Source organism: Syngnathoides biaculeatus, chromosome 14 (genome assembly GCF_019802595.1).
Source record: "Syngnathoides biaculeatus isolate LvHL_M chromosome 14, ASM1980259v1, whole genome shotgun sequence".
Lineage (NCBI taxonomy): Eukaryota > Metazoa > Chordata > Actinopteri > Syngnathiformes > Syngnathidae > Syngnathoides > Syngnathoides biaculeatus.
Genome location: NC_084653.1, coordinates 23,991,845 through 24,016,294, shown reverse-complemented (window position 1 = coordinate 24,016,294; position 24,450 = coordinate 23,991,845). Strand labels below are relative to the sequence as shown.

The 24,450-nt window shown below is 42.2% G+C and overlaps 2 protein-coding genes across 6 annotated transcripts in view; both read left to right on the top strand.

The window, feature by feature from the left end:
- Nucleotides 1–941, top strand: part of dop1b (DOP1 leucine zipper like protein B) — a 29,651-nt gene extending 28,710 nt beyond the window's left edge. For all 3 annotated transcript variants that reach the window (XM_061841363.1, XM_061841362.1, XM_061841361.1), the window contains one exon: nucleotides 57–941. In XM_061841363.1, the coding sequence (XP_061697347.1) occupies nucleotides 57–305 (249 nt within the window). In that variant the 3' untranslated portion in view covers nucleotides 306–941. The remainder of the gene's footprint in view (nucleotides 1–56) is intronic.
- A 193-nt stretch (nucleotides 942–1,134) lies between these two features.
- morc3a (MORC family CW-type zinc finger 3a) lies at nucleotides 1,135–23,811 on the top strand. Of its 3 annotated transcripts, XM_061841803.1 has the most exons (19): nucleotides 1,135–1,252; nucleotides 1,698–1,770; nucleotides 5,082–5,214; nucleotides 6,196–6,419; nucleotides 7,243–7,399; nucleotides 8,498–8,636; nucleotides 9,699–9,827; nucleotides 9,926–10,045; nucleotides 10,282–10,379; nucleotides 10,485–10,592; nucleotides 11,657–11,785; nucleotides 13,596–13,670; nucleotides 13,732–13,771; nucleotides 13,854–13,964; nucleotides 15,504–15,600; nucleotides 17,596–17,668; nucleotides 17,749–18,511; nucleotides 20,678–20,853; nucleotides 20,930–23,807. In XM_061841803.1, exons 1-19 carry the CDS (start codon nucleotides 1,214–1,216, stop codon nucleotides 21,090–21,092), a joined length of 2,847 nt encoding a protein of 948 aa, XP_061697787.1. In that variant the 5' UTR covers nucleotides 1,135–1,213; the 3' UTR covers nucleotides 21,093–23,807. The 3 variants fall into 3 exon arrangements, with proteins under 3 accessions (XP_061697787.1, XP_061697789.1, XP_061697790.1); XM_061841805.1 differs by lacking the exon at nucleotides 6,196–6,419 and having other exon boundaries at nucleotides 7,253–7,399; nucleotides 20,930–23,811; XM_061841806.1 differs by lacking the exons at nucleotides 1,135–1,252; nucleotides 5,082–5,214 and having other exon boundaries at nucleotides 1,717–1,770; nucleotides 20,930–23,808.
- The last annotated feature ends 639 nt before the right edge of the window (nucleotides 23,812–24,450 follow it).

Sequence of the window (24,450 nt, the reverse complement as noted above, 5' to 3'; positions counted from 1 at the left end):
TGTTTGGTGATAAATGTCCAAGCAATGAAGATAATTTTTGTGCACTTATTTCGCAGGCCGCCAACGGGCTGAATGAGGAATCTTCCACGGAGCAACCGAAATTCCCCCTCCTCACCCAGTGCTCCTTGTCCTCCATTACCCACTTGCTGCCTTTCCTTTCCACCCTGTGCTGCTCCTTCCACGGGCCGCCCACTCAGAGTCACCCCCCGGTTCAGGTAGATTACCCCGCGGGCAACACAGACGTCGTGTTGGACCGGCTCGAACGCATCGTTGAGGAGGAATTTTTGGACGACATGGATAATTGAATGGAAGCGAACTCTGAAAATGGACCCAGCATGTTTTTGTTAACTGTGACAATTTATTTTAAATGTTTTAACATATCTGTGTATAAATTCACTCTAATACAATTAATCTGTATTTAAAAAGCAGAGGGGGCTGTACGGTGAATTGTTTGCACGGTGCCGTTTTGGAATTGTATATTCATCGGGTTCGTCACAAATGGCCGTCTGTGGAATGTTGTCCCCGCCAATTTAAAGAAAAGGACCCCCCCACTATTTCAGAGGTGTTTTGGACACCCACACCTAAAATTGTGGTGTTTGGAATGCATCAATCTTAAAAATATTCCATTTCTTTCTTCCTGAATGCAAGAAGCGGGATCCACCGATTTTGACTAAACATTTGTGTTCTGATGTCTGACCGCGAGAATGTTCTGTTTTGTCTTGAGGAAATCTATTCTTATTGAACATCGCACCTCCCTAGTTTTTAATGTTGTTTACATATCATTTTGGGGTATTAAGGGAAAAGTAATTTAAGTGTTCCAAGGTAGCTTTTTACAAATTTCTGCTATCTTTTACATCTATGTTCAAATGTTTATGTAAATTATTTCAGTGTCGAAAGGACCATGTTCAAGTTGAAATAAAGGGTTAAATTTTTTTTACCCCCTTTTTTTCCCTTCTTCATTTTGCAGAATCGAAACTAGACGAAAGTGACGTAGGAAATGGAGAGTTCAAAATTAATGAAAAAAATTTGACGAAATATTGTAATAAAGAATGACAGTTTGCTACCCATTTTGTCTTATTTTAACATATATAAGTCGTATTAATGTTGATTAACGCCGACTTACAGCAACTCTGTTCGGCTTTGTGTTTTTAAAAAGTTCGCATTTTGGAAGGGACTGTGGTTTTGACGTCACTTCCGCAACCAATGCACAGCCATGTCTGCACAGCAGGACCGTGGCGTCCCCCTGAGCACTGTAAGTAGTTGAAAACATAACTTTGTAATCAAAAGCGAACTCTTATATTCACTACATATCGCCGTTCTTTAACATTCGTGATCCCTTTTGTGGGTGTAAAGCGCTTCACGTTCAAACGCGATGTGTGAATTAGCATTAGCGATAAGCTAAGGACAGGTACACGTTCCGTGATGGAGGAGTCCTTGCAATGCCTCCACTTTTTTCCTCTTATCATAGTTTGCAACATGTTCTACTTGGCATCTATCTTACCATGTACACTTTATTTGCACCTTCACGCCAAAGAGCGTTGTTTCGATGGCATTTTTCTCTTTGTAGTTGTAAAATTGTGCCACCTTTATTGTGGCATGTTTAAAACGACAGACGAGACACGTCTGTGACGTTGTTTACAAAATGTTTCGTTTGCTGTGACCACTAAAACTTTTGTCGTCGCTGTGCTTCCCCGCAGCTTTCTCCCAAGTACCTCCATACCAATTCGACCAGCCACACCTGGCCTTTTAGTGCCATTGCTGAGCTCATAGGTGAGTTTTTTTTGACCAGTGGAATCTCAAGAAACAAATGTATCCTGAAATACACGCACAGTTTTTGTTACTTGCTTGGTACAGTAATCCAAAAAGTACACAGCCGTTACCTGTTAAGTTTTGGACTGATTAAGACCCGCCAGATGCTATTAAAAAAATTACTCCGTTAGTATGTCAAAAATGCTACGTAAAAGACTTCCTGTCTTGCTATGATTCTTCAAAAGCTGCTAAGTCAACTGGACACGTTTAAAACGATTCACGTTTAGTGAATTTCTGGTGAAATCGGCACCTCAGAAAAGCAACAGTATAGCTCAGGGGTCGGGAACCTTTTCGGCTGAGAGAGCCGTAAAGGCCAAATATCTAACCCTTTCCCGGGCAGGGGTTGCAAATTTGCAACAGGTTTAATATAACCGAAAATTTTAAGTCCAGAGTATCATTTTCTCAAAGTATCAGATTTTTCTCTCTGCAAAAAATTTATTTGATCAAAATTGTAATTTCAGAAGAGCCATACAGTATTTTAAAAACTTTGTACAAATGTATTTGCGCAATTATGTAAGACCGACACTTTTAGAGTACAATAAGTCTCTGAATTATTTTTAAATAACATTGTTACGCTGTTGGGCGGCACGGTGGGTCAGTTGGTAAAGCGTTGGCCTCACAGTTCCGAGGTCCCGGGTTCGATCTCGGACCCGCCTCTGTGGAGTTTGCAGGTTCTCCCAGTGCCTGCGTGGGTTTCCTCCGGGCACTCTGGTTTCCTCCCACGTTGCAAAAACACGCAACATTAATTGGACACTTAGTTCAGGGTGTAGATAATGGGAACGGTCTGGACCATGAGACCATGTATAAAATGCTCAGGTACTCTCAGGTCAAAGCTTTAAATGTACGCCACCTGCCGCCATAGAAATAGCAATAATCAGTTAATAAATAGTAAACAGGGGAAGGGAAATTACAAAAGATAATTAAATGCAAACTATTTTTCTTTTGGATCATGTTATAATTATTGTTTTATCATGCATTTGTTTCTATTATTCTGGCCCGATTCATTCTCTTTGCGAGCGGCTGTTTGACCCAGAGTGTGAGCCAGCGACAAATGGGAAGGCAAAGCCCCCCCCTGCTGACTTCAAGCAGATACTCGTGAGCACCGTAGTGAATCTGTTACTTTGTAACCTTTTGACCCGAGAAAGCAATAAAAAAAGGCACAACGGTGAGGCTGACTCAGAACGTGGTTCGGAGGTGCAGCTGGTCAGTTGAACCCGTCCTTCTCATGAGCCCAAATTTAAGACTTCGTCTGTCCCTGTCATTTGCATATTAGTCCAGCGGTTAGGTCAGGGGTTGGGAACCTTTTAGGGTGAGAGAGCCATAAATGCCAAAATGTAATTTCAAAAGAGCCATGCAATATTTTAAAAACTAAATACAGTTGTATTTGAGCATGTATGTAGAACCAACACTTTTAGAGTACAAAAAGTTTCTGAATTCTTTTATTAAATTAAATGTTACAATGTTGCTAACCAATGATGACAAAAGCACTTCTTAATAATAATGTGACTTCTGGTGCTGCATGGTTTTGCTGATGGCTTCATAATCTTTCATACGTCATTAGATTAAGCTTCATGCAAGCGTTGAGACTTCCATCCGTTCATCGTGAACGTAATTCAATTTGATTTGCCGTCATGATGGTACGACAGTGAACAGTTCTTGCCAATAACAGCACGTTGGTGAACACTTCTCGCCAACAATAGCACGTCTTTTATTCGTTTATGCTGTCTTAATGCGAAAAGTTGTCAAAAAGTTCATTGGCAACATCAGGCACGAATCCTTTGGCACACTCCTCCATCTGAATGGCTGTCCAGTCTTGCCGAAAACTGTAGAACTCCCCATCTTTGTTTCTTTGAGCGATCGTTTGCACAATTAGTTGTCGCTATCTGCTCTGCGTTGGACCCTTCTGCGCCTGCGCACGTCTACTGCCACTCTGAACTACGGCAACCCCACTGGGACAAAGTGTCTCTGCTCATTTGCGTTGCTGACGTGACAGAAATGACGTTGTACGGTATGCGGTGATGAGGGCTCTGCGGGCCATATGCAACATCAAAAGAGCCAGATAGGGCTCGCGAGCCATAGGTTCCCGACCCCTGGGTTAGGTGATGAACCTGACAGATTAATCCATAGAATAATCAAAACAATTTGAAAAATATTGAATAGTGATAGCCCTATTATAGCTAAATAACACAAATATATGCCAGTTACTTTGCGGAGTTTGTCTGTCATGGAGATGTTCTTTGATTAAAAAAATTGAACAAAAAACACCACTATCTGTGGTTGGATGTTGTCAGATGCAGGCAAGCTAAGTAAAGGTCGGCTTTGTGCTTATAACAGGGGTGCTCAATAAGTCGATCGCAGAGGCAGTTAAGTTAAAGTTAAGTGATTTCGGCGATTCCGACTGACCTGAAACAGGAGAGGCTGAGAATGAATTCGACTTCAGACACTGAGACAAAAAAATGAAACGTGTGTTTTTGCACACTGTAAACTTCTGGCTTTACCTGTTAGGTAACATGTTCAGGGCCGGAGTTGTGAGCGCTGAAAGGGGCTTACTTTAATCATAATATTAGTTTTCAGTGAGCTGGGGAAGTCTCAAAGGGACTTTTATTGTCGTAGTCCCGAGACTGACCTGTTGGAGGCAGCGTGATTCCATGGGGCGTCCAGACTGGCACAAAATGCAACGAAGAGAGCGTTGCCGTAGAAGGTCAACCGATGATACCAATAATCGGTCTCATCTGATTCAATCAGAAGAGAGGAAAAATTCTCAAATTAGTCCCTTTTACCATATGCAGGTACCCTGGTTAATTTAACCTCACTGTCAAGTTTTCCAAAGGTGGTGGTGTAAGAAAACATCATGATAATGGAACAGTGTCATGCTTTGAGTGCTTATCAAACAATTAACGATGGGTTTGGTTTGGACTTTGCCCTTCTCACGTAGTGCTTGAGAACTGTAACGAGAGCCAAGAAGCCAAGAAGTGCACCAGGCTCCTACAAACAGAATATTTCATGTAATTGGTCTTGCGCAATGCTGCGGTGCCCGCCACGATTTGGCTATTCCCCGCCGACTTGAACCACAGACCTCAGCGTATTCTTGCACCGCTGTCATCTTCCAACACATCTTTTTTTGCACCGCAATACAACTGTTACATAACGCCTGTGTTGCAATACCCGCGCACACTCGTGTCCGTTTGTCACACGTCCAGACATTCTCTTTTATTCCCCCACCACTACTGTTTACAAGAAAACAAAACAACTGCTCTCCTTCGTTTTGACAGACAACGCCTACGATCCAGATGTCCTGGCCAACGCGTTCTGGATTGATAAGACTGTTGTCAAAGGACACGATTGCCTCAGTTTCATGGATAATGGGAACGGTCTGGACCATGAGGGCATGCATAAAATGCTCAGGTACTCTCACTTTTAACACGTAGGAGAGGAATGGACGTTTGACCGGCTTCCTTTGAATTTTTAACAGGGAAAGAAAATCACAATCTATCAATTTTATTATTTCTAAGGACATTGGAGGACATTCAACTATTTTCCACACCTTTGTTCTGTTGAGTAGGACTGCTTTTAGCTCATTTTCTTATTTACGACGTTTTTTTTTTCCTAAAAAAAAAGTGCCTTTTAATGGTTGCGGGCAAGCAGTGCACTTCATTTTTCCCAATCGGTTGAAGGAGACCTACCCTATTGAATTTCCTGATATGTGTTAGGATATGGATCCATTAGCTGTAATGTTAGGTGACTAATCTAATGGTATCCAGTGCAAGAGGTGTGCTGTGTTAAAAACGATGTTTTGGACCAAATTTAGGGAATGCTGAAGAGCGTATACATTTCTGCACTGCACTACGTAGAGGCACTTTTTGCTGCAAGTCTTTTAGGGTCTGTCTACCAGATTTACACATGAACACTTCGAAATTTTAGCTGAAGTCTTCTCAAGCTCAAACTCCGCCTGATTGGATGGAGATTTTCTGTTAATGTCAATTTTTAAATCTCGCCACAAATGCTCATTAGGATTTGAATCTGGACTTTGACTGCTCGATTCTAACACATCACTATTTTTTGACTTAATCTGATCAGTTGTACCTCTGCCTTTATGTTCAGGGTCATTGTCTTGCTGGTGCCAGTATGACCCGCTAACTAGCTCCAACAGCCATGTTGCTATCAACTCTTACAAACTTCCCTGTCCTTGCTGTCAAAAAAAAAAAAAAACATCCCCACAGCATGATGATGGCGATGAATTGCATCCCTCCCAGACAGTGTCAATCTAAACTGAGCATTATTAAGGACAAAGTCTTGCTAGAGCGATTGTGCTGATTAACAAATAGAAATGAAGTCATAACTTTCTCCATATTTTTTTTTTTTTTGTTTTTTTGTTTTTTTTTAAAGCTTCGGCTACAGCGACAAGGTTTCCATCAAGGGCGTGGAGCCCATCGGGATGTACGGCAACGGTTTCAAATCCGGATCCATGCGTCTCGGGAAAGATGCCATCGTGTTTTCCAGGTCCAAGAATGTATCGTGCGTTGGGATGCTTTCCCAAACGTATCTGGAAAAAATCAACGCCCAACAGATAATTGTGCCCATTGTCTGCTTTGAACACTCAGCCCGCAACCATATCCTTTGTTGCACTAGCAAAAATGTGAAACTCTTGTATTACACAGATTCAATGAACACATACAAAACAATATTCAGAATGCCAAATTTTACATAATTTTTAAATTAAGTCATTTGGATTGTTTTTAAATTTCGCGAGGTGGTGGATTTTGGGTTTTTATTAGCTGCAAGTTGTGATTATCAACATTATATAGAAAATAAAATGAAATACTGTGCAAGAATCTTTGGGTTTACCGTAATTCCCGGTCTACAGAGCGCACCTGTTTAAAAGCCTCACCCAGTACATTTGTAAAGGAAATACCATTTGGTACATAACACACGCCGCAGCCGTGAAAAACCCGCAAGTGCCCACATTGAAACACGAGATATTTACAAAGAAAGACATTACACAGAAAGAGTTTAGCGCTAGCGCGGCGGTAATGCTAGTGCTAATGCTAGCGCCGCGCTAACGCTAATGTTAACAGGGCTGGTTAAAATAAAACTTAACGGTAAATATCACTGAGATACACCCATAACACAGCAGCAACACGCTAGCACAGCGCCAACGCTGCGCTAACAGGACCGGTAAAAGTCACTTCCTCGGCAGATATATTCCACCGGTCGCATTCTTACCTTTTCCGCTCGAGTGCCCCCTTGCGGCCGTGAGAATAAATGCAGAAATTAGCCACATCACTGCATAAGTACGTACCTTTTGACCTGAACTACTGACTGACATAGGTTAGGTTTCCTCACAGTATTCAAATTTATTGAGCTTTATTGTCATATATATCCTTAGCTTTATCTCTGATGCTACATTCATTTTGTCCTTAATGTGGATTGTACTATGTGTAAGAGAGGAGCACAGAGCCAGCCTGCAGGACATCCTGCGCTACTCTCCTTTTGAAACCGAGACGGACCTGCTTACTGAGATCAGCGCTATCACGTCCACCTGCTCCACCGCAACGACTGGCACACGCATCATAATCTGGAATCTGCGCAGGTTTACAGTTCATATGATTTTTTTTTTTTCCTCAATAGGTTGAGGGTAGGAGTCAGTTTTCATAATTTGCAGGGATGTCACAGAATTCACAATATTGCGGTCTTAAAAGTGCCTCCATATCATGGTGGTCGAGCCTCGGTGTAAAAGCCACTGTGCTTAAACTTGAGTATTGGGTCAGCTATATGGAGGGAAGCCGCTTAGCCGTGCTGCTACAGCACTCTATTATAGTATATATATGCACTCGATTGACGGTGGCTCAGCTGGAAAGCGTTAGCCTCACAGTTCTGAGGTCCCGGGGTCGATCCCAGCCCCGCCTGTGTGGAGTTTGCATGTTCTCCCCGTGCCTGCGGGGCTTTTCTCCGGATACGCCGGTTTCCTCCCACATCCCAAAAACATGCAACATTAATTGGACAGTTAGTTCAGGGTGTACCCTGCCTGCTGACAGCTGGGATAGGCTCCAGCACTCCCACAACCCTCATGAGGATAAGCGGCTAAGAAAATGCATGGATGGATGCCCTCGATTCGATGTGTAACACATGACTATGTGCACGTATCACAAGAAAACACTGATGATTGACTGACTGTCCCATATGAGCAGTATTTGGATGTGGAAGTGATGTGGACAAAACACTGCTTTGCAGTATTGTTTCCGGGTAATATAAGGGGTGTATATTAATTGAACAATTTAAAATAAAAAATAGATACTGTGAATTGTATGACATTGATCAAAGACACTTCCGTTGCACCAAAATGCTCCCACGAGTCCCTCCTGGGACTACGTCTGTCAAGAGTCTTGTGTGCATACTGCCTAAAATGACGGCCCCTGACATTGATGTAGAATGATAAATTATTCTGTAGATTTTATTCCATCACTGCAACATTTTCTAGTATACTGAATTTTTTATTTGTGTCGTCTCATATTTATTCCTGCAAAAAATATGGTTTACGTCCCTGTTTAAAAATGTGACATGTGGTGTACCTTTAACATAAAAAAAAAAAAAAACAATGTGGTGCTTTTATTTTTTTATGTTAAATATAAATTCTCAAGGCGTGTTGATTACAAATAAATGTTGATGCCAGTTTATTTCTTTCCATCAGGACATCCACTGGAGCCTTAGAGTTTGATTTTCAGACAGACCGTTACGACATTCAAATTCCGTCCGACGTGTATGAGGAGATGACCTTGGCTGGTGACAGAATCCCCTCACACATACCTCAGAGTGTTTACTCACTACGGGTAAGGAACATATTTATTTTTCAATAAGTCACACAAGCGTTGGGCGTTTATGTTACAACAAGGTCACAATTTGCTGCGTATCACGATTTTTGACCCACGGTTTGATACACAATTTTGGGGTGAGGGTGGGGAAACTGCCGACTTTAAAAAAAAAAAAAAAAAAGGACAGTGAGAAAAAAAAATTAAAAACTGGACACTTCACTATACATGACCGTTAAAAAAAAAAAAATCAAACATCGTCTCTCAAAATCACATTTCCAGTCTCTGATAAGTAATTTAAAAACAGAAAAAGAAAACCTTTCCCTTAGGGTCTCACTATTCTTCCTTTACTTTTGCAATATTTCTTGCATTCTTCCGCTTTTGTGTTGATGAATTAGCATGAATAAGCCTAGCCATGGAGCCACAGGTTTGGATTTGCTCACCGAAAGAAGTAGTGGCAAGCTTGATGAAGAAATGTATCTTCACTTTTTTTTTTTTTTTTTTATAATGGTAAAAAAGTAAGTTTCTTTCAGCTTGTCCCTTTCAGGGTCGCCACAGCATGTTATCTGAGATGAACGCACATATATGTTTGGCACCATTTTTACGCCGGATGCCCTTCCTGACGCAACCCTTCTCAGGGAGTGGAGGCCCCAGTGGGATACGAACCCACAACCCCTGGTTTACCAAACCAGTGCTCTAACCACTGAGCTACAGGGCCTCTTTTTTTATTTTTATATATCTATATATAGATATATATCTATATATATATATACATATATATAAAATGGTAATCAATTTAAATATACTAAATTTGCTCTCACTGTGAACTCATATGGCTGTATATGGAATGCAGGCACACAGGAATTGAAAGGGTTATGTCACAATTCTGCCGTTTCAAAGATGATACAGAACTATATATTTGATAACTGCCATTTTTTTTAAACTTTCGATACAGAATCCTTATTGCCCTTAAAAGTATAACAGGACATCTATCACTAAAATAATACAGCACGTTTAAAACATGACATAAGTTATATGCCATATATTTGTTTTATGTATTTTTTTCTTTCCCCATACATACAGGCTTACTGCAGTATCTTGTACCTGAAGCCTCGCATGCATGTCATTATACGAGGTCAAAAAGTGAAAACTCAGCTCATAGCCAAGAGTCTCGCCAACAGCAAAACAGACCATTACAAGCCCATCTCTCTTGTATCCTCTTACTGTAAATATATCATCTCCTTTTTTAATAGCATATGTGAGAATGTCCATCATTGTGTTTGTTTCATTTTCCTTAAATTGTATGACAGACCAAAAGAATTCCCATTATTTTTGGCTACAACACCAAAAGCAGAGACCACTACGGCATCATGATGTACCACAAGAATCGTCTCATAAAGGCCTACGACCGTATCGGCTGCCAACTCAAGGTGAGTTTTTCTCAACACAAGCAAATGTCATACAATAATCAACTAAGATTAATGGCAAAACGGAAAAAAAACTCAATAAAATGCCCTTTTTTCACATTTTTTTTGTGCCTGTGATTGCATTTTGTTGTGGATTACCTGTTTGCTATGGGGATTGTTGGAACAGAATCCACTAAAGCAAAGAATTTAGCTCTAAAACACTTCATACTTTTCATACATTGTCTGTTGACATCAAACAGCCCAACAGCAAAGGTGTTGGCGTCATTGGGGTCATAGAGTGCAACTTCCTTGAGCCAATGCACAACAAACAAAGCTTTATTGAGAATGACAAGTACAGGTAAATAGCCTCTAGGATTCATTGGAATGGCACCATCAAGTCCTACTCTGATGACATCAACAGCAGTCAATACGCTTGTTTTTCTGTTTGGTTTTTGTTTGACAGGAAAACAATGACCAGTTTGGCAATCAAACTGGATGAATATTGCAACGAAATTCGCTTCAGGCTGAGCAGAGGCAACCCAGATAGAAAGGTGGAAGTGGACGACATCAGGTCAGTACTGATACAAAACCAAACTACCGTAATTTCCGGCCGACAGAACATTTGTCGAGGAAATACCATTTGTTACATACATAAGCTGCACCTGTGGAAAAGCCACAAGTGCTCACATTGAAACATGAGATATTTACAAAGAAAGACGCTACACAGAGAGAGTTTTCAAAGTTTTAATACCTTAGCATAGCTTAACATAGCAACAACACGGTAGCACGAACTGGGCAGATTAAAAAAAAAAAAAACTCCCAGATAAAAAAAAAAGAAAGAAAACACGGTAGGACAGCACTAACAAGGCCGGTTAAAAAAAAAACATACCTAAATCACTGAGACGCAGCAGTAACACAGCAGCAACGCGCTAGTGTGGCGCTAACGCTTTTTCCATCCTGTTTTCTCTGCGGCGCTAACGAGGCCAGTTAAAAAAAATTAATAAATACTGGTAAAAATCACTGAGACACGGCAGTCACACAGCAGCAACAGGCTAACAGAGCACTAACAGGGCCGGTTTAAAAAAAAAAAAAACATACAAGAAAAGTCCCTTCCTCGGCACATATATTCCACTGGTGTCACTGTAACCTTTTCCACTTGAGTGCCCTCTTGCGGCCGTTAGAAAAAATGCCCAAATTAGCCGCATCACCGCATAATCCACAGGGTTAAAGGTGAGTGAAGAAAGTCGCGGTTTATAGGCAGGAAATTACATTAAATACCAATGTCACATACAGAATTTTTTTTTTTCTTCAATACTTATCATTATCATATCATAATCGCATTCAATCGCATCACATTCTCCGTTTTCTTTAGTCTCTGTTCCGTGCTCTTATTGAGAGGCGGAATTATTTAAAGGTGATGTATCGGGATTTTTTTTCCCCACAATTATCTAAGGAGTTGCAAAGTTGTTTGTCTACGAGATCGTTAGGTCTTAAGATTGAAGAATTATATTAGACTTTACACACCTACTTCCTCACTGAAATTAGCTCACATGTACAAAATGTCTTTGGCAGGCTAAGACGGGCTGGAGATCGTCAGCTCGCTTAATTTAATGATTTTCTTTCTTTTGCCTACAGCAAGCGGCCGGATCAGAACTGGGTGATGTGTGACCTTTGCAGGAAGTGGCGCAAACTGCCCGACGGGATCGACTGCAGCAGGCTGCCGGACAATTGGTTCTGTCATATGAATCCCGATCCTCAGTTCAGGTATTCAGTTTCATCCGGGGACGTCCTGATAGGATCTTTGATATTGATTAATGGTTTGATACGAGCACAAAAACAATTTGGGGTTATATTGGAGTAGACCTAAAATGTCCAATATAAGAGGATCTTCAATATTGATTAATGGTTCGATACCAGCACAAAAAAAAACGGTATCGGGTTATATTGGAGTAGACCTAATATGTCTGCTACGGGCACAGACACAAGCAGTCCATTCTAGATTCCGTTCCAGCTCTTCGATCCACCAGCACTGGATCGAAACGTGCAACGCCCACGCCATCACAACAACAACGCCCTTCAAAAAGAAAGTATTAGCTCATGACAGTTAGTGATATTTCCCACCCAAATTCTTCAGCTACGATGCCAAAAATTGTCAACGTCCAATGCAAATGACACTTGCTGGTATTCCAAACATCTTTGGGTTCGTCGCGTATTTACCAGCCTCGGAGAGCTTAAGATGGAAAGATCCGGCGGCCTACGGCGCAGTTAACCCGGCAGAGGAGAAAGTGGAGGCGTTTGTGACCAGAGGGGGAAGTGCCACTGTCAAGATGGACTAACAGCAAAGCCCCAAGAGAATGCCGCTCCCATTCCTCTTCCCACATTTTGCTTTGACAGAAAACATTCATAACACTTTAGAGAATATAATTGCTGAAAACAGAGCTTTTATTTAAAGTGCCACTGTCATGAAATGGATGGATGAAAAAATGCCAGCTGATATGGACCCATTGGTTTTTTCACCACAAAACAGGATTTTGACGTGTATGGTTTTTTGTAACTCCCTGCACGAAAATCCTCTCAAGGGATTTGTTTTCGCCAAGAAGCAGGAAGTGACGTCGGAGGCAGTAGCGCGCTCAAGCGGACTCGTTTGTTTCTATTAGTTTTACCTGCGGGAAGGTATCTCGTTGTCCGTGTTAGCCAAAATGCCGGCTTGTTGCATTGCTGGATATTGCTCAAAGACTCTAGAGGATGGATTTACCCTTCATAAGTTTCCAAGAGACCCGGTTGATTGTTAAAAAGGACTTGCACGGGTGCAAAGGACGAGAGATTCGTGGGTTCCAAATGGCAGGTAGATTGTGTAGAGCTACAAAAAAAAAAAAAAAAACACAATAGTTGGGGGGAGGATTTAATCCTTTCAGAATGTATCAAAAGATCCACGTCCGTAAGTCATAGGTGCTAAATTTGTCGATGTCGGTGTCCACCGATCACTACTTTGGCCGAGGTTTTGCGTCACATAGTAGGTGGGCGGACTAGCCGCCGCCAAAGCCGTGCCTGGCGGACGAGGGCCACGGCTTCGGCTGGGCCAGCTCATACATACTGTCTGTTAGTTAGAAATGATCCGCATATCATCTAAATATGGCTCGAAACGATAGGGTAATATTTCCCCGGTCACTTCACTCGATTGTGAGATGTTCTCTTCTTTGAAAAAAGCGTGTTTTCAATGGGGAATGTCCGGGGTGACATCACGGACAGGAGATCCAGCCAATATGGCGACCACTTTAATGTCGAATGACACTTCCGCAACTTTGCGCATGGATAACGCGTTCTCCGCTCATCTTTATTTTTTTGTACAGACATTGAAGTGAATAATGTTATTGTATACATATATATATTTATATATACTTATATAATGTATGTATTTTTCATTTCAATATCTATTTTATAATGTTTATAGGGGTGACACTTGGGCTTTAAGGAGGGAACAAATTGGGATTTCCCATACATTTGGCTACCAACGGCAATTCACAAGATTTGAGTCTCCTCCAACATTTCAATACTATTATTTTTGCTTTGCCAGGAATTGCAAAGTGGAAGAAGAGGCTCAAGACTCTGATGATGACCAACCATCTTACAGAAAAACCTATAAGCAAAAGTATGTCATTCTAATAATTAATTTATGGAAGTTATATTTATTTATAATGCCTGTATTACAGAGAGAGGGAGGACAAAAAGAAGCTAATGAGTAGGCAGAAGGTAAGAGCTAGTCCAGCGAACGTTTATTTATACAAATGTTACAAAACTGGTTGTCAGTTTTTTTTAAATGTCTGTCCTTGAGGTTGAGGCTGATAGACGGCGTTTGGAAGAGTGGCGCCTGGCTAAGCTGACGCTACAAAACCAGGCTCTTCAAGAGCAGGAGGAGGAACTCAAACGCAAGCTACATCAACAAGTGTGTGTTCCATTCACTTATTCCAGGGGTTGGCAGCTTTTAGCACTCAAATAGTCCTTTTGACAGGCTCCTACATAAAAAAGAAGGGGGGGGGGATCATTTGGAGTTGCAAAAACATTTTTATAGCTCAATGGAGGATAATATACACACACACACACATAAACACCCCTCCTGAAGCAGTCACCTTATCATGGTGGAGGAGTTTCTATGTCCCAATGATCCGAGGAGCTAAGTTGTCTTGAGGCTTCAGGCTCCTGGTACGGTCACTAACGGCAAAAAGGTCCTAGGTGAGGGACTAGACACAGCCAGAACGTGCAACAGTGGACCAGCTCTACACTCTCGGCAGGGTCCTCTAGGGTGCAGGGGACTTCGCCCAACTTGTCTACATGTGTTTTGTGGACTTGGCAAAGGCTTTCAGCCATGTCCCTCATGGAGCCCTGTGGAGGGTTCTTCAGGACAATGGGTTACCGATTCTGATCCTGATCCTGATATGGGCAGTGTCAGAGTTTGGTCCGCATTGCCGGCAGTAAGTCAGACTCGTTCCCGGTGAGAGTAGGACTCGGCCAAGGCTGCCCTTTGTCACTGTTTTTGTTCAGAACTTTTATGGACAGAATCTCCAGGCACTGCGTCGACCAAAAAGGGGGGTCTGAGTTGGTGGCCTCAGTATTGCATCTCTGCTTTTTGCAGATAATGTAGTTCTATTGGCTCCATCAAATCATGATCTCCAACTCACACTGGAGCGGTTTTCAGCCAAGTGTGAATCAGCACCTCCAAATCTGAGACCATGGTCCTCAGTCAGAAAAGGAAAAGGGTGGCATGCCCTCTCCAGGTCGGGGATGAGATCCTGCCCCAAGTGTAGGAGTTCAAGTTTCTTGGGGTCTTGTTCACGAGGGAGGGAAAAATGGAGCGGGAGATCGACAGATGGATTAGTGCAGCGTCCGCAGTGATTCAGATTTTGTATCTGTCCATTGTGGTAAAGAAGGAGCTAACTTGAAAGGCGACACTCTCAATTTACCGGTCAATCTACGTTCCCAGCCTCACGTATGGGCATGAACTTCGGGTCATGAGTGAAAGAACAAGATCTCGGGTACGAACAGCCAAAATTTGATTCCACCACAGGGTGTCCGGGCACTCGCTGAGAGGCTGCCACGCCTCTGTGATTTTTACCGGTATGTTTTTTTTAACCGGCCCTGTTAGCGCTGCGTTAGCTCTAACGGTAAACTCTCTGTGTGCCGTCTTTGTAAATATCTCGTGTTTCCATGTGGGTTTCAATGTGGCACTTGCGCCTTTTACACAGCTGCGTGGTATGTATGTACCAAAAGGTATTTCCATTACAAATGTACTGGGTGAGGCTTATAACCAGGTGCACTCTGTAGGCCGGTATTACGGTCTTTGTAGCTATGTTGGTAGGAGGGTAGCAAAATTTGTACGTGATTGTTTAACTTTACACTTGTGAGTTGTCATCATGATTTTTATGCGAGGACTCAAAAGTACATTTTCCATGATGTCCCATACTGTCTTTTTTTATTTTATGTATAGACAGTCCATTCCCCATCGACTCCCACTAACTCAGAGAGAAGGTTGAACGTGGTGTCAGTACAGGAGACCTCTTCCTCTCCAGGAGTGACCGCTGTGTGTGAGTTGTTTTTTTTTTTTTTTTTTTTTTTTCTTTCCATTAAATCATGAACTTATTTTTCTCATTGGACCAAAAGTCACTACCTGATAAGCACTTATGTATGTGACAAAACTCAAAATTCCCCACACACAATTCCAGATGACCGAACAAAAGGCGGTTTTCGTCTTTACTGTTACATAGTTCCCTTTGATCGGTGTCAACAGTTACTTTACTTGAACGGAAACCATAACACACCAAGTTCACCGCCTCATCAAGGGTTTTTCTTTTTTTTGTTTGGATGACATTCAGGCTTGCTTTGACATCTATGGATAATTTAGTCTTCAGTGAACCTAATATACATTTCTGAATAATAATTTGAATTATGATCTGATTGGCTGTTCTTGTCTAAAAGTTCAATTAGTCATTAGCTCGGGCCCACTGATGGATGTTTTGTCGAAGGATAATTTTAATACGCTTTCAGGTTAGGGGGGAACTCGGTTGTTATAAAGATAATGTTGCAGCCGTGCCATTTGGTGACATGCCTTGATTCTATCCAGAACCCTGACCTCTTTGACTCACACACTCCCAAAACTGAGGTATAAAGGCCCCTCACGGAACCAAGAAACCACATCCCCCGTGCCCATTTGCATGCAATTGAAGTCCGCTCAGTGTCTTCCTGCTATTTGAACGTTTATTGCCTCCGCCCCTAAATTCCTGCCCCAGTCCCTTTGATCTGGTCGTCTTGCTTCACAGAGCTTAAATTCTCATAACAGACTTAATTTTTTTATGATTGATTATTGCTCCAAATTTCTTTATCACAGGTCTTCCAGTTTTAACAGTGATTTTCAAAAATTTGCTATCACAATTCCCCCATGTCGATATTCGATCTACCTCTATTTATTATGTTAACATTTTTGAATGTATGAAACTGGATCAGACCAAATCTATTTACTTCAAAAAGTAGTAGGTTTGTGAAGCAAACATAAATATCACAAACAAATACATTTCTTTTCCCGGCAGGTATTTCAAAATACAGCGATCTTAAAATTACCGTAATTTCCGGCGTACAAGCCCCGACTTTTTTCACACGCTTTCAAACCTCTGGTTTATGCGGCAATGCGGCTAATTTGTGCATTTTTTTTTCTAACGGCCGCAAGGGGGCACTCGAGTGGAAAAGGTAAGAATGAGATTGTGGAATATATGTGCCGAAGAAGTGACTTTTCCCGGGCCTGTTAGCACTGTGCTAGCGTGTTTTTGCTGTGTTACTGGCGTTTCTCAGTGATATTTACCAGCAAGTTTTATTTTAACCGGCCCTGTTAGCGTTAGCGTGGCGCTAGCAGCAGCGTTAGCACTAAAGCTACCGCTGCGCTAGCGTTAAACTCTTTCTGTGTACCGTCTTTCTTTGTAAATATCTCGTGTTTCAATGTGGGCGCTTGCATCTTTTACACAGTTGCGGCATGTATGTACCAAATGGTATTTCCTTTACAAACGTACTCAGTGAGGCTCGTAACCAGGTGCGCTCTGTAGGCCGGGAATTACGGATTCACTGAAATTAAATTAGTCAGAAACAAAAAAAAAAAAAAAGAAAAGAAAATGAGAAACCCAAGGCCAAAAAACAAAAAGCAGAAGGAAAAAATATTCCAATTATTCGTAAAATTCTTAACTGCAGAGCTGCCAAGCTATATTCACATCCAGAACAATTTGTCTGAGTTTCCAAATCTTTTAAAATTACGTCATGAACTTTTCCACGGGACACTTATTGCAGTGAATTATGTAATAAGATTTATTTTTTTTTAAAAAGATTGACATAGTGTCCAGTTACGCAGTATAATCATTACGCTACAGTTGCAGTCGTTATTATATAGTAGCTTCAACATATTTTGAATGTATTTAGTAGGGCTTATACAATGGCCTTCACACTTGACCAAATCAAAATGCACCGAGCAATTGCACAAGTTTGTTTTATCCAAAACAAACTTGCCAAAAAGTGTCAACACAGCCTTCTTTTCTCTGTAGCTGGAACCTCCCCCACTAGCAATGGCTTGCCAATTATTTCAAGCGTGTACTCTTTGTCAACCAGTCCCTCAAGGTGAGATGACGTCCTTATTTGCAGGCTTATTTGTATTGTATGCTTTTGTGATTTTTTTTTTTTTTTCCCGTGTTCAACAGGAAAAAAAGGAGGATGTCTGCCGAGCCACAGAGCACCCCGAAAAGTCATCGGCAAAATCTCTTCCAACCAAGTGAATCGGATGCTTCGCCGTCAGCGGATGTGACCCCGCTGAGAAATGAGGCCTTTGCACCAAAAATGGGCGGAGCGGACTTGAAGGGGTCGTTCAAAAGAGGGAGCAGTTCCGCCCCTGCGACACCTCCTGGCGTCAGTCAGATGGAAGCGCCAAGAATAAAGTGCAAAAAGGAGGATGAGGCGGTTATTAAAGAAAATCCAGAGCAAACAGAAAACGGCGCTGTTGCAACGACTGACCGAGGCACGCAGTTTTCGAGAATGATTAAGGAAGAAAATAACAGTCAAAGCATAAATAAATCCGATCAGACTGTGTATATAGATAGCGATGATGATGACGATGATGATGAAATCTACAGATCATTAAACTGGCCTACGGAGGCAAAGGAAGAACAAGATGCGGCGCACGAGGAGCGAGTACAATGTACTACACCGTTGTCTGCTAGTTGTTTACACAAATCAAGCCAGACAGAGGGAAGATGGCCCGATAAAGACTATAAACACTTGTTTGAGAAAGCTGAAGAAAAACTGAATCAACTTTTGCGCAACAGAGTCGATTTATTTGAAGCTGTTCGGAGCGAACCTACTGGCATCCAGGCCCAGAAGGATTTCAGCAACATCACGTTGCAAATTGACGCTCTGGTCCGGGAACTCGATCAGAGGACCGAGGAGAGGAATCAGCTGCACTCTCAGGTCAGTGCTTAACTATATTTTGTGGTTTGCTTTGGTTGTCTTGATCCGATATTTAAGTTTTGAAGATCCCGAATATTAATGTGGGCAAACCGTGGAAAAAAAAAAAAATAAGAATTTGAGTCATGGTTCAGAGGGTACTAAAATGTCCCATGACAGTCCCATAAACATGCCAGATGTTGAGGTATTCTCGGGAATTTGCGGGCCTGGGGTCCTGCAGCTGAGGGCTTATGTGACTGCCTCAGTTTTAGTCATCCATCCACATTCTCTCCAGTCTTGACTCCTCTATGGAAGGTCTGTCTGACCAGATCTTCAAAGTTTTATTTCTTCCCCTCGGCATCCCTGCTAGCGGTCATCAGGTTTCCACACTGGGTCGCATCGCACCCTCCGAGAGTCTCTGATGGTTTATCAGAATCTCACTGAGGGCAAAAATCATGCTCTGTGGTTTCACAGAACGCCTTCCTCCCTGTCATTTTGTGCCAGTCAGCTGCTGCTGGCGTCTCCAAGATGTGCTCGCAACATTGTTGCAAAGAATTTGGCTGAAGTGTTGTATGTAGACCGAACCGAGCCATCCCAGTAACATCAGATTTAGTGCTTCATGCAAGACCTCGAAAGACTTTGGATCTCATCGATTGAAACGTAACAGTTGTACCTTTACTTCCGTGTGGCCTATGGGTTTTTCAACTTACGAGCTCTTGCTTGGTTGATTTTTATTTCTGTGGCAAGCCAAAACGTTTGTACGGCAAGCTTTGGATATCAAAACATGAGCAAAATTAGGCACTGTAATGCTGGCACGTGGGCAAGGAGAGCAACAGTCACCGATGCACTTCCAGCCATTTATGGGGAGCTTAAGACTTATTAATACATAATGAAAGCACAAGAAGCTGCTAGAAACCACAACTCACATTCACAAAACAGTTCCCTGGAGCTCCTGATGTCACCCCCTAGGCCACGCCTCTTAAAGGCAAACATCCAACACAAATACGACAGTAGCCAAATAGCTCGATCAAGTGACGTCACCATTTTCACAGTGCCATATTGCTGGTTAAAAAGAGCTGCTCAACAGTGTGGGAGGACGTTGAACCGGAGCAGAATTTTCACAATGCCCGAGACTTGTTGTGCTGTTGGTTGTTACAACAGACGAGACAGATGTTCAAAGAGGTCTCCAACGTACACGAAGTGTGTTGCGGCCACACATTAAACTTAGGTAAACCTCTCCCCGACAGATGTTTTTTTTTTTTTTTTTTAAATACGCATTGTTCTCAAATGAGTCCAATGTGTATTTAAAAAAAAATAAAATAAAATAAACCGTCGGTCACAGTGATGTTTATGTAGGTTAACGTGTGGCTGCAACGTGCTTCCGTGTACGAGGAGCCAACTCCAATCATATGCGAGTTTGTGTAAAACCAGGGGTCATTTATGGAAATATTGGTATTTCTATTGAAAAAAATCTAATCTCCATCGCTAAGTGGGATTTATTCTTGATTGAGAACAGATCCAGCAACAAAGTATTTGTCTACGTCCAGACTTTTTTATGCTTTCACACTCTTCCGTGTAAATCTCGATCCACGTGTAGATCAAGTTGTCCAAGACAAGCGGAAGCGGATTAACAGTCCAATTTCTTATCGGCGAAAATATCGACTTCGGCGTTAAATATGCGTCCTCAATGCCAAGTGTCTCATTTTTCCACGTACCTTCGTTTATCACCTTCTAAATGTTTAACGGTATCAGACAAAACTCTGGGCGTCGTGCTCTAAGATGTATTTTCCCGTCGTCTCCGACCGACTTAGCATTGAAGAATGCTTTGTTTGACCGGCACTTCCAGGCGGTGACGTGATTTGATGACGTAGGTGCACGAGTTCTATACACGCTAATTCTTTTATTATTTTTAATACAACTGTTTTATCCCGTAAACAAAACGTGCAACCAAAAAAATAGCGACGGGACTGGATTTATGGTGTTTCAGTTCATTTTAGCCGGGAAACATTTTCTTTACAGTACGGATAATTACAGTGTTGAGCTTTGTGACAAAACAAATTAAACTCGCGTCAAGGTACCAGTGTCAATTGAACAAATCCAAAAGCTACTGCAACCTGTGTGGATTTGCTTTTTGTAACGGTGGCTGCGTCCTGTCCCTCCCACCTACCCGTCGTCCGCGGGAATCATCAGCTGAAGAGTTTAAAGTTGCAAAAGGAAAACCTGTCCAGCCAGTGTCAGGATCTCAGGACGAGGCTGCAACAAGTAGAGGAAAAAACGCAGGCGAGCGGGAGCAGAGGGCCGCTGCAGAATGGAGGCTTAGCCACACAGCCGGCAAGCAGCCCGACAAATTCAGATCACTTCAAAAGGTTGGGAGCAGAACAAAACCTATTGATCCAGATTCGTGATCTGCGAATTACGACTTTCTCTTCCTCTTTCCCTCAGGTTGGTTGAGCTGCGTTATAACATTGGGCGGCTCCTTGTCCACCGCGTGCCTTATCTGGATCTGGGCCAAGTCAATTATGAATGCGATGTCATCGACGAGATTCTGGACCAATATCTTGCCGACACCTCCTCAGACCGAAGTGACGCGCCGCACTTGGAGTAGAGCGTATGCAGATTTCTTCATCTGTGAGGGATTTGCATTCTTTTGTACGTCCATTTTCTATAGCCAGGGTTGCACATTCCTATAGAAGTGGTGTGAATGCACGCTGAAAATATTGAAAGCGAACTTATTCAATTGTCACTGCGCATTTTCTGTTTATTTATTTCTTTTATTGGCATTTTATTCTCAGGTGGGCGGGGCCTCTATCTTTAAACTGCACATGTTGGTGCTGAGTGTAAAGCATAACCTCTACAGAACCAGCCTTTCCTAGATTAGCATGCTAGCGATGATCATTGTCGGTAAAAATAAATTTGGAAAACTCAAACTTCTGACTGGTCAGACTATATGTTTGAGTGTTTTGTTTGACACGGGTGTAATCTTCCATATCATGTTCAACTTTTGAGAGAAAACGTATAAATCAGTAGGTTAAAGTTAGTCTGTAACTTTAAGAAAAACTTTCACTCGAGCCCATTAATAAAGGAGAAGAATATGCTCATTAAGTCTCTCCTCTCACATTTTGCGGTATTTTTCAGTATCGGTGATCAGCTGGTAAGGCGTTGGCCTCACAGTTCTGAGGTCCCGGGTTTGATCCCGGTCCCGCCTGTGTGGAGTTTGCGTGTTCTCTCCCGTGCCTGCGTGGGTTTTCTCCAGCCACTCCGGTTTCCTTCCACATCCCAAAGACATGCAGCATTAATTGGACGCTCTAAATTGCCCCTAGGTGTGATTGTGAGCAATGTTCCCTCTAAGCTGCGCAACTGCGCATTTGCGCACTTGTCGCGCACTCTCAGCGCAAATGAAAAGAGATCCAGCACAGTGAACAACAGCCTGACGTCTTTTTTTTTTTTTTTTAAATCACGGCAGCACACTGCCTCTCACAACTAGCTTCTGACAAGCCACACACTCTACTTCCTAGTTTACCTGACTCCGCCCCCTCCGCTCTTAAAGGGGTAATTACCATTGGTGTGTAATGTTAAAATTCCACCTTGGGACGGCCTGATCGAGGATGAAAGCACAGACGATACATTGCCCAAAAAGGTAAAAAGGCAACATTACGTTAACCCTAAAACTGTATGTGAGCATCATTCAGCTTTCAACATGCATTGCTAAAGATATTCTGCAAGCAATAATTCAGTTTTACACCAAGAAAAACAGGTGGGGATATCATTGTGGGTTAAAAAAAAAAAGTAAACAAATTTGGATGTGACATTTCAAATTTATAGTTCATAGTTGGCTTAGTTTGGTTAGCAATCTTTTTTTTGTTTGTGGACATTTTCAGTGTAGGTTTGCAAAAACACAAAATTGTTTTTAAAAATGTTCTGATGGGAATGGAATCTGAACCTTTTAATGAGGCATCTAACTTCAACAGATGACACTGATGTGACCGCAGTGCATACGTCTGATATTGCTCACCGTGGTCAAAAGGGGGCGCTCACGGGCTTAGCGTGTTTGCTCAGACACGTCGAAAAATTAGAGGGAACATTGATTGTGAGTGCGGCTGTTTGTCTCGATGTTCCCTGCGATTGTCCGGCAACCAGTTCAGGGTGTACCCCGCCTCCTGCCCGTTGACGGCTGGGATAGGCTCCGTCACTCCCCGCGACCCTCGTGAGGATAAGCGGCCAGGAAAACGGATGTATATTTCTTTCCCACCAGTGACATTCCTGCACTGGCCGCTTTGAATCGCGCCGAAAATGAAAATGTCGTAGCGGAAACGACAGACCAGAAGTGAAGCGTTTTCCAGAGAATTGGGCACAGCACGGCCCCTTGTCTCCCTTTAAAAAAAAAATAAATAAATAAAAAAATTTAAAAAAAAAAAGCTAGACATTTTGTTTTCATGGCTGAAAATAAATTAGTGTAAGCAAACAATTCCATGTTTTTCCAAGGAGACTTCAAAGTTTCTTATATTCAGCACCAACCAATGCACAGCAATAATGGGGAATTTGCAACAATTTCTTTTTACATGAATCAGTGACGAAAATCATATTCCTGAGAACCAGACCAATAATATGTGCACCCCTGTCTATAGCACTTGACCTCATTTACTGGTCGACTGGATGCCAGCCGACGGCAGGGCGGATGTGACCAACATCAATTTATACCTGTGTGTGGTACGTGTGGACATTTAAAGTCTTCAACTCACCTAACGTACATTTTAGAAAAGTTTTAGGAAGCCAGAGCTCCTGAAAACGTTCGCAAAATGAACCTCTGATGCAAATGTGTCGATACTTTTTTCAGTCAGACGTATTTCCAACCTCTACAAGTTTTTAAACGTATGTGGATGCACTGCACAGTGTACAAATAGTCTTATGTCGATTACTGTACATGGAAACAAACCCAGGGATAACGAAGCAGGCCGAGCAGATAGTGCCTGTTTTCTCGCGACTCAGCATGTAAAAAAAAAAAAAAAAATGCAAATGAAGCTAACTTTTAACAGTTTGTGGCGCAAGACCGCATTTTGCCTGTAAGCTTTCAGTGGGGGGGGGATCGTGGCAGCGGGCCACGTATCTCCAATGTGCGCTCTTGCAAAACAATGCAGCCCTGATGCCAACTTGACAAAATGAGTGCCGTTTTTGTGTGTTTTTTTTTTCTTTCTTGTTGTCCAGATCTATAGAACATACTGTTTTAATATATTTTTTTAACTTTGTCCATCATCTGCTATTGATTTTTGTCTTTTCACAGATAAAATTTTTACAGATACCATGTTCCTCAGCCTGCGCACGTTTTTTCATTCCGCGGCAAAGAACATAAGATCCCGTTTGCTCGGACCGCGACCTTTTTATACACCCGATGAGATGATATTGCTAATGGAAAGTATGCCTAACAATAGAATCTAGTGAAACCTTGTTGGAAAGTACCTCGTCTCTCTGTGCTCTAAAAGTGGGCCTCCGATAAGCCCGTTATTTCTGTATTAATCTAGTAAACCTGTCAAGCATTAACAACGGAAATGCAACAGCAAATGATTTCGCTGTTGAAATATTGTTCCTTAGAACCAACATATTTTCTCTCTACTAGTAGAATATTTTTGCAGTCGTATGAGCAGTCCAGTTACCGTCATTCCCAGCCTATAGAGCGGACCCGGTTATAAGCCTCACCCAGTACATTTGTAAAGGAAATACCTTTTGGTACATACATACACCGCACCTGTGTAAAAGCCGCAAGTGCCCACTTTGAAACCGACGTTGAAACACGAGATGTTTCCAGAAAAAAACGGTATGCAGTTTAACGCTAGCGCCACCGTGCTAATGCTAGTGCCACCGCGCTAACAGGTCCAGTTACAGAAAACATACTGGTAAAAATCATTGAGACACGGCAGTAACACGCTAACAGGGCCGGACCGGTAAAAGTCACTTCCTCAGCACATAAT

Bases quoted from the DNA above. Each gene is read 5' to 3' on its own strand.
- morc3a (XM_061841803.1), top strand. From the start codon at position 1,214: ATGTCTGCACAGCAGGACCGTGGCGTCCCCCTGAGCACT. The intron at 11,786-13,595 runs GTATTCAGTTTC...TTGCTTTGCCAG, and splicing joins AATCCCGATCCTCAGTTCAG to GAATTGCAAAGTGGAAGAAG. The intron at 18,512-20,677 runs GTCAGTGCTTAA...GGGAATCATCAG, and splicing joins GGAATCAGCTGCACTCTCAG to CTGAAGAGTTTAAAGTTGCA.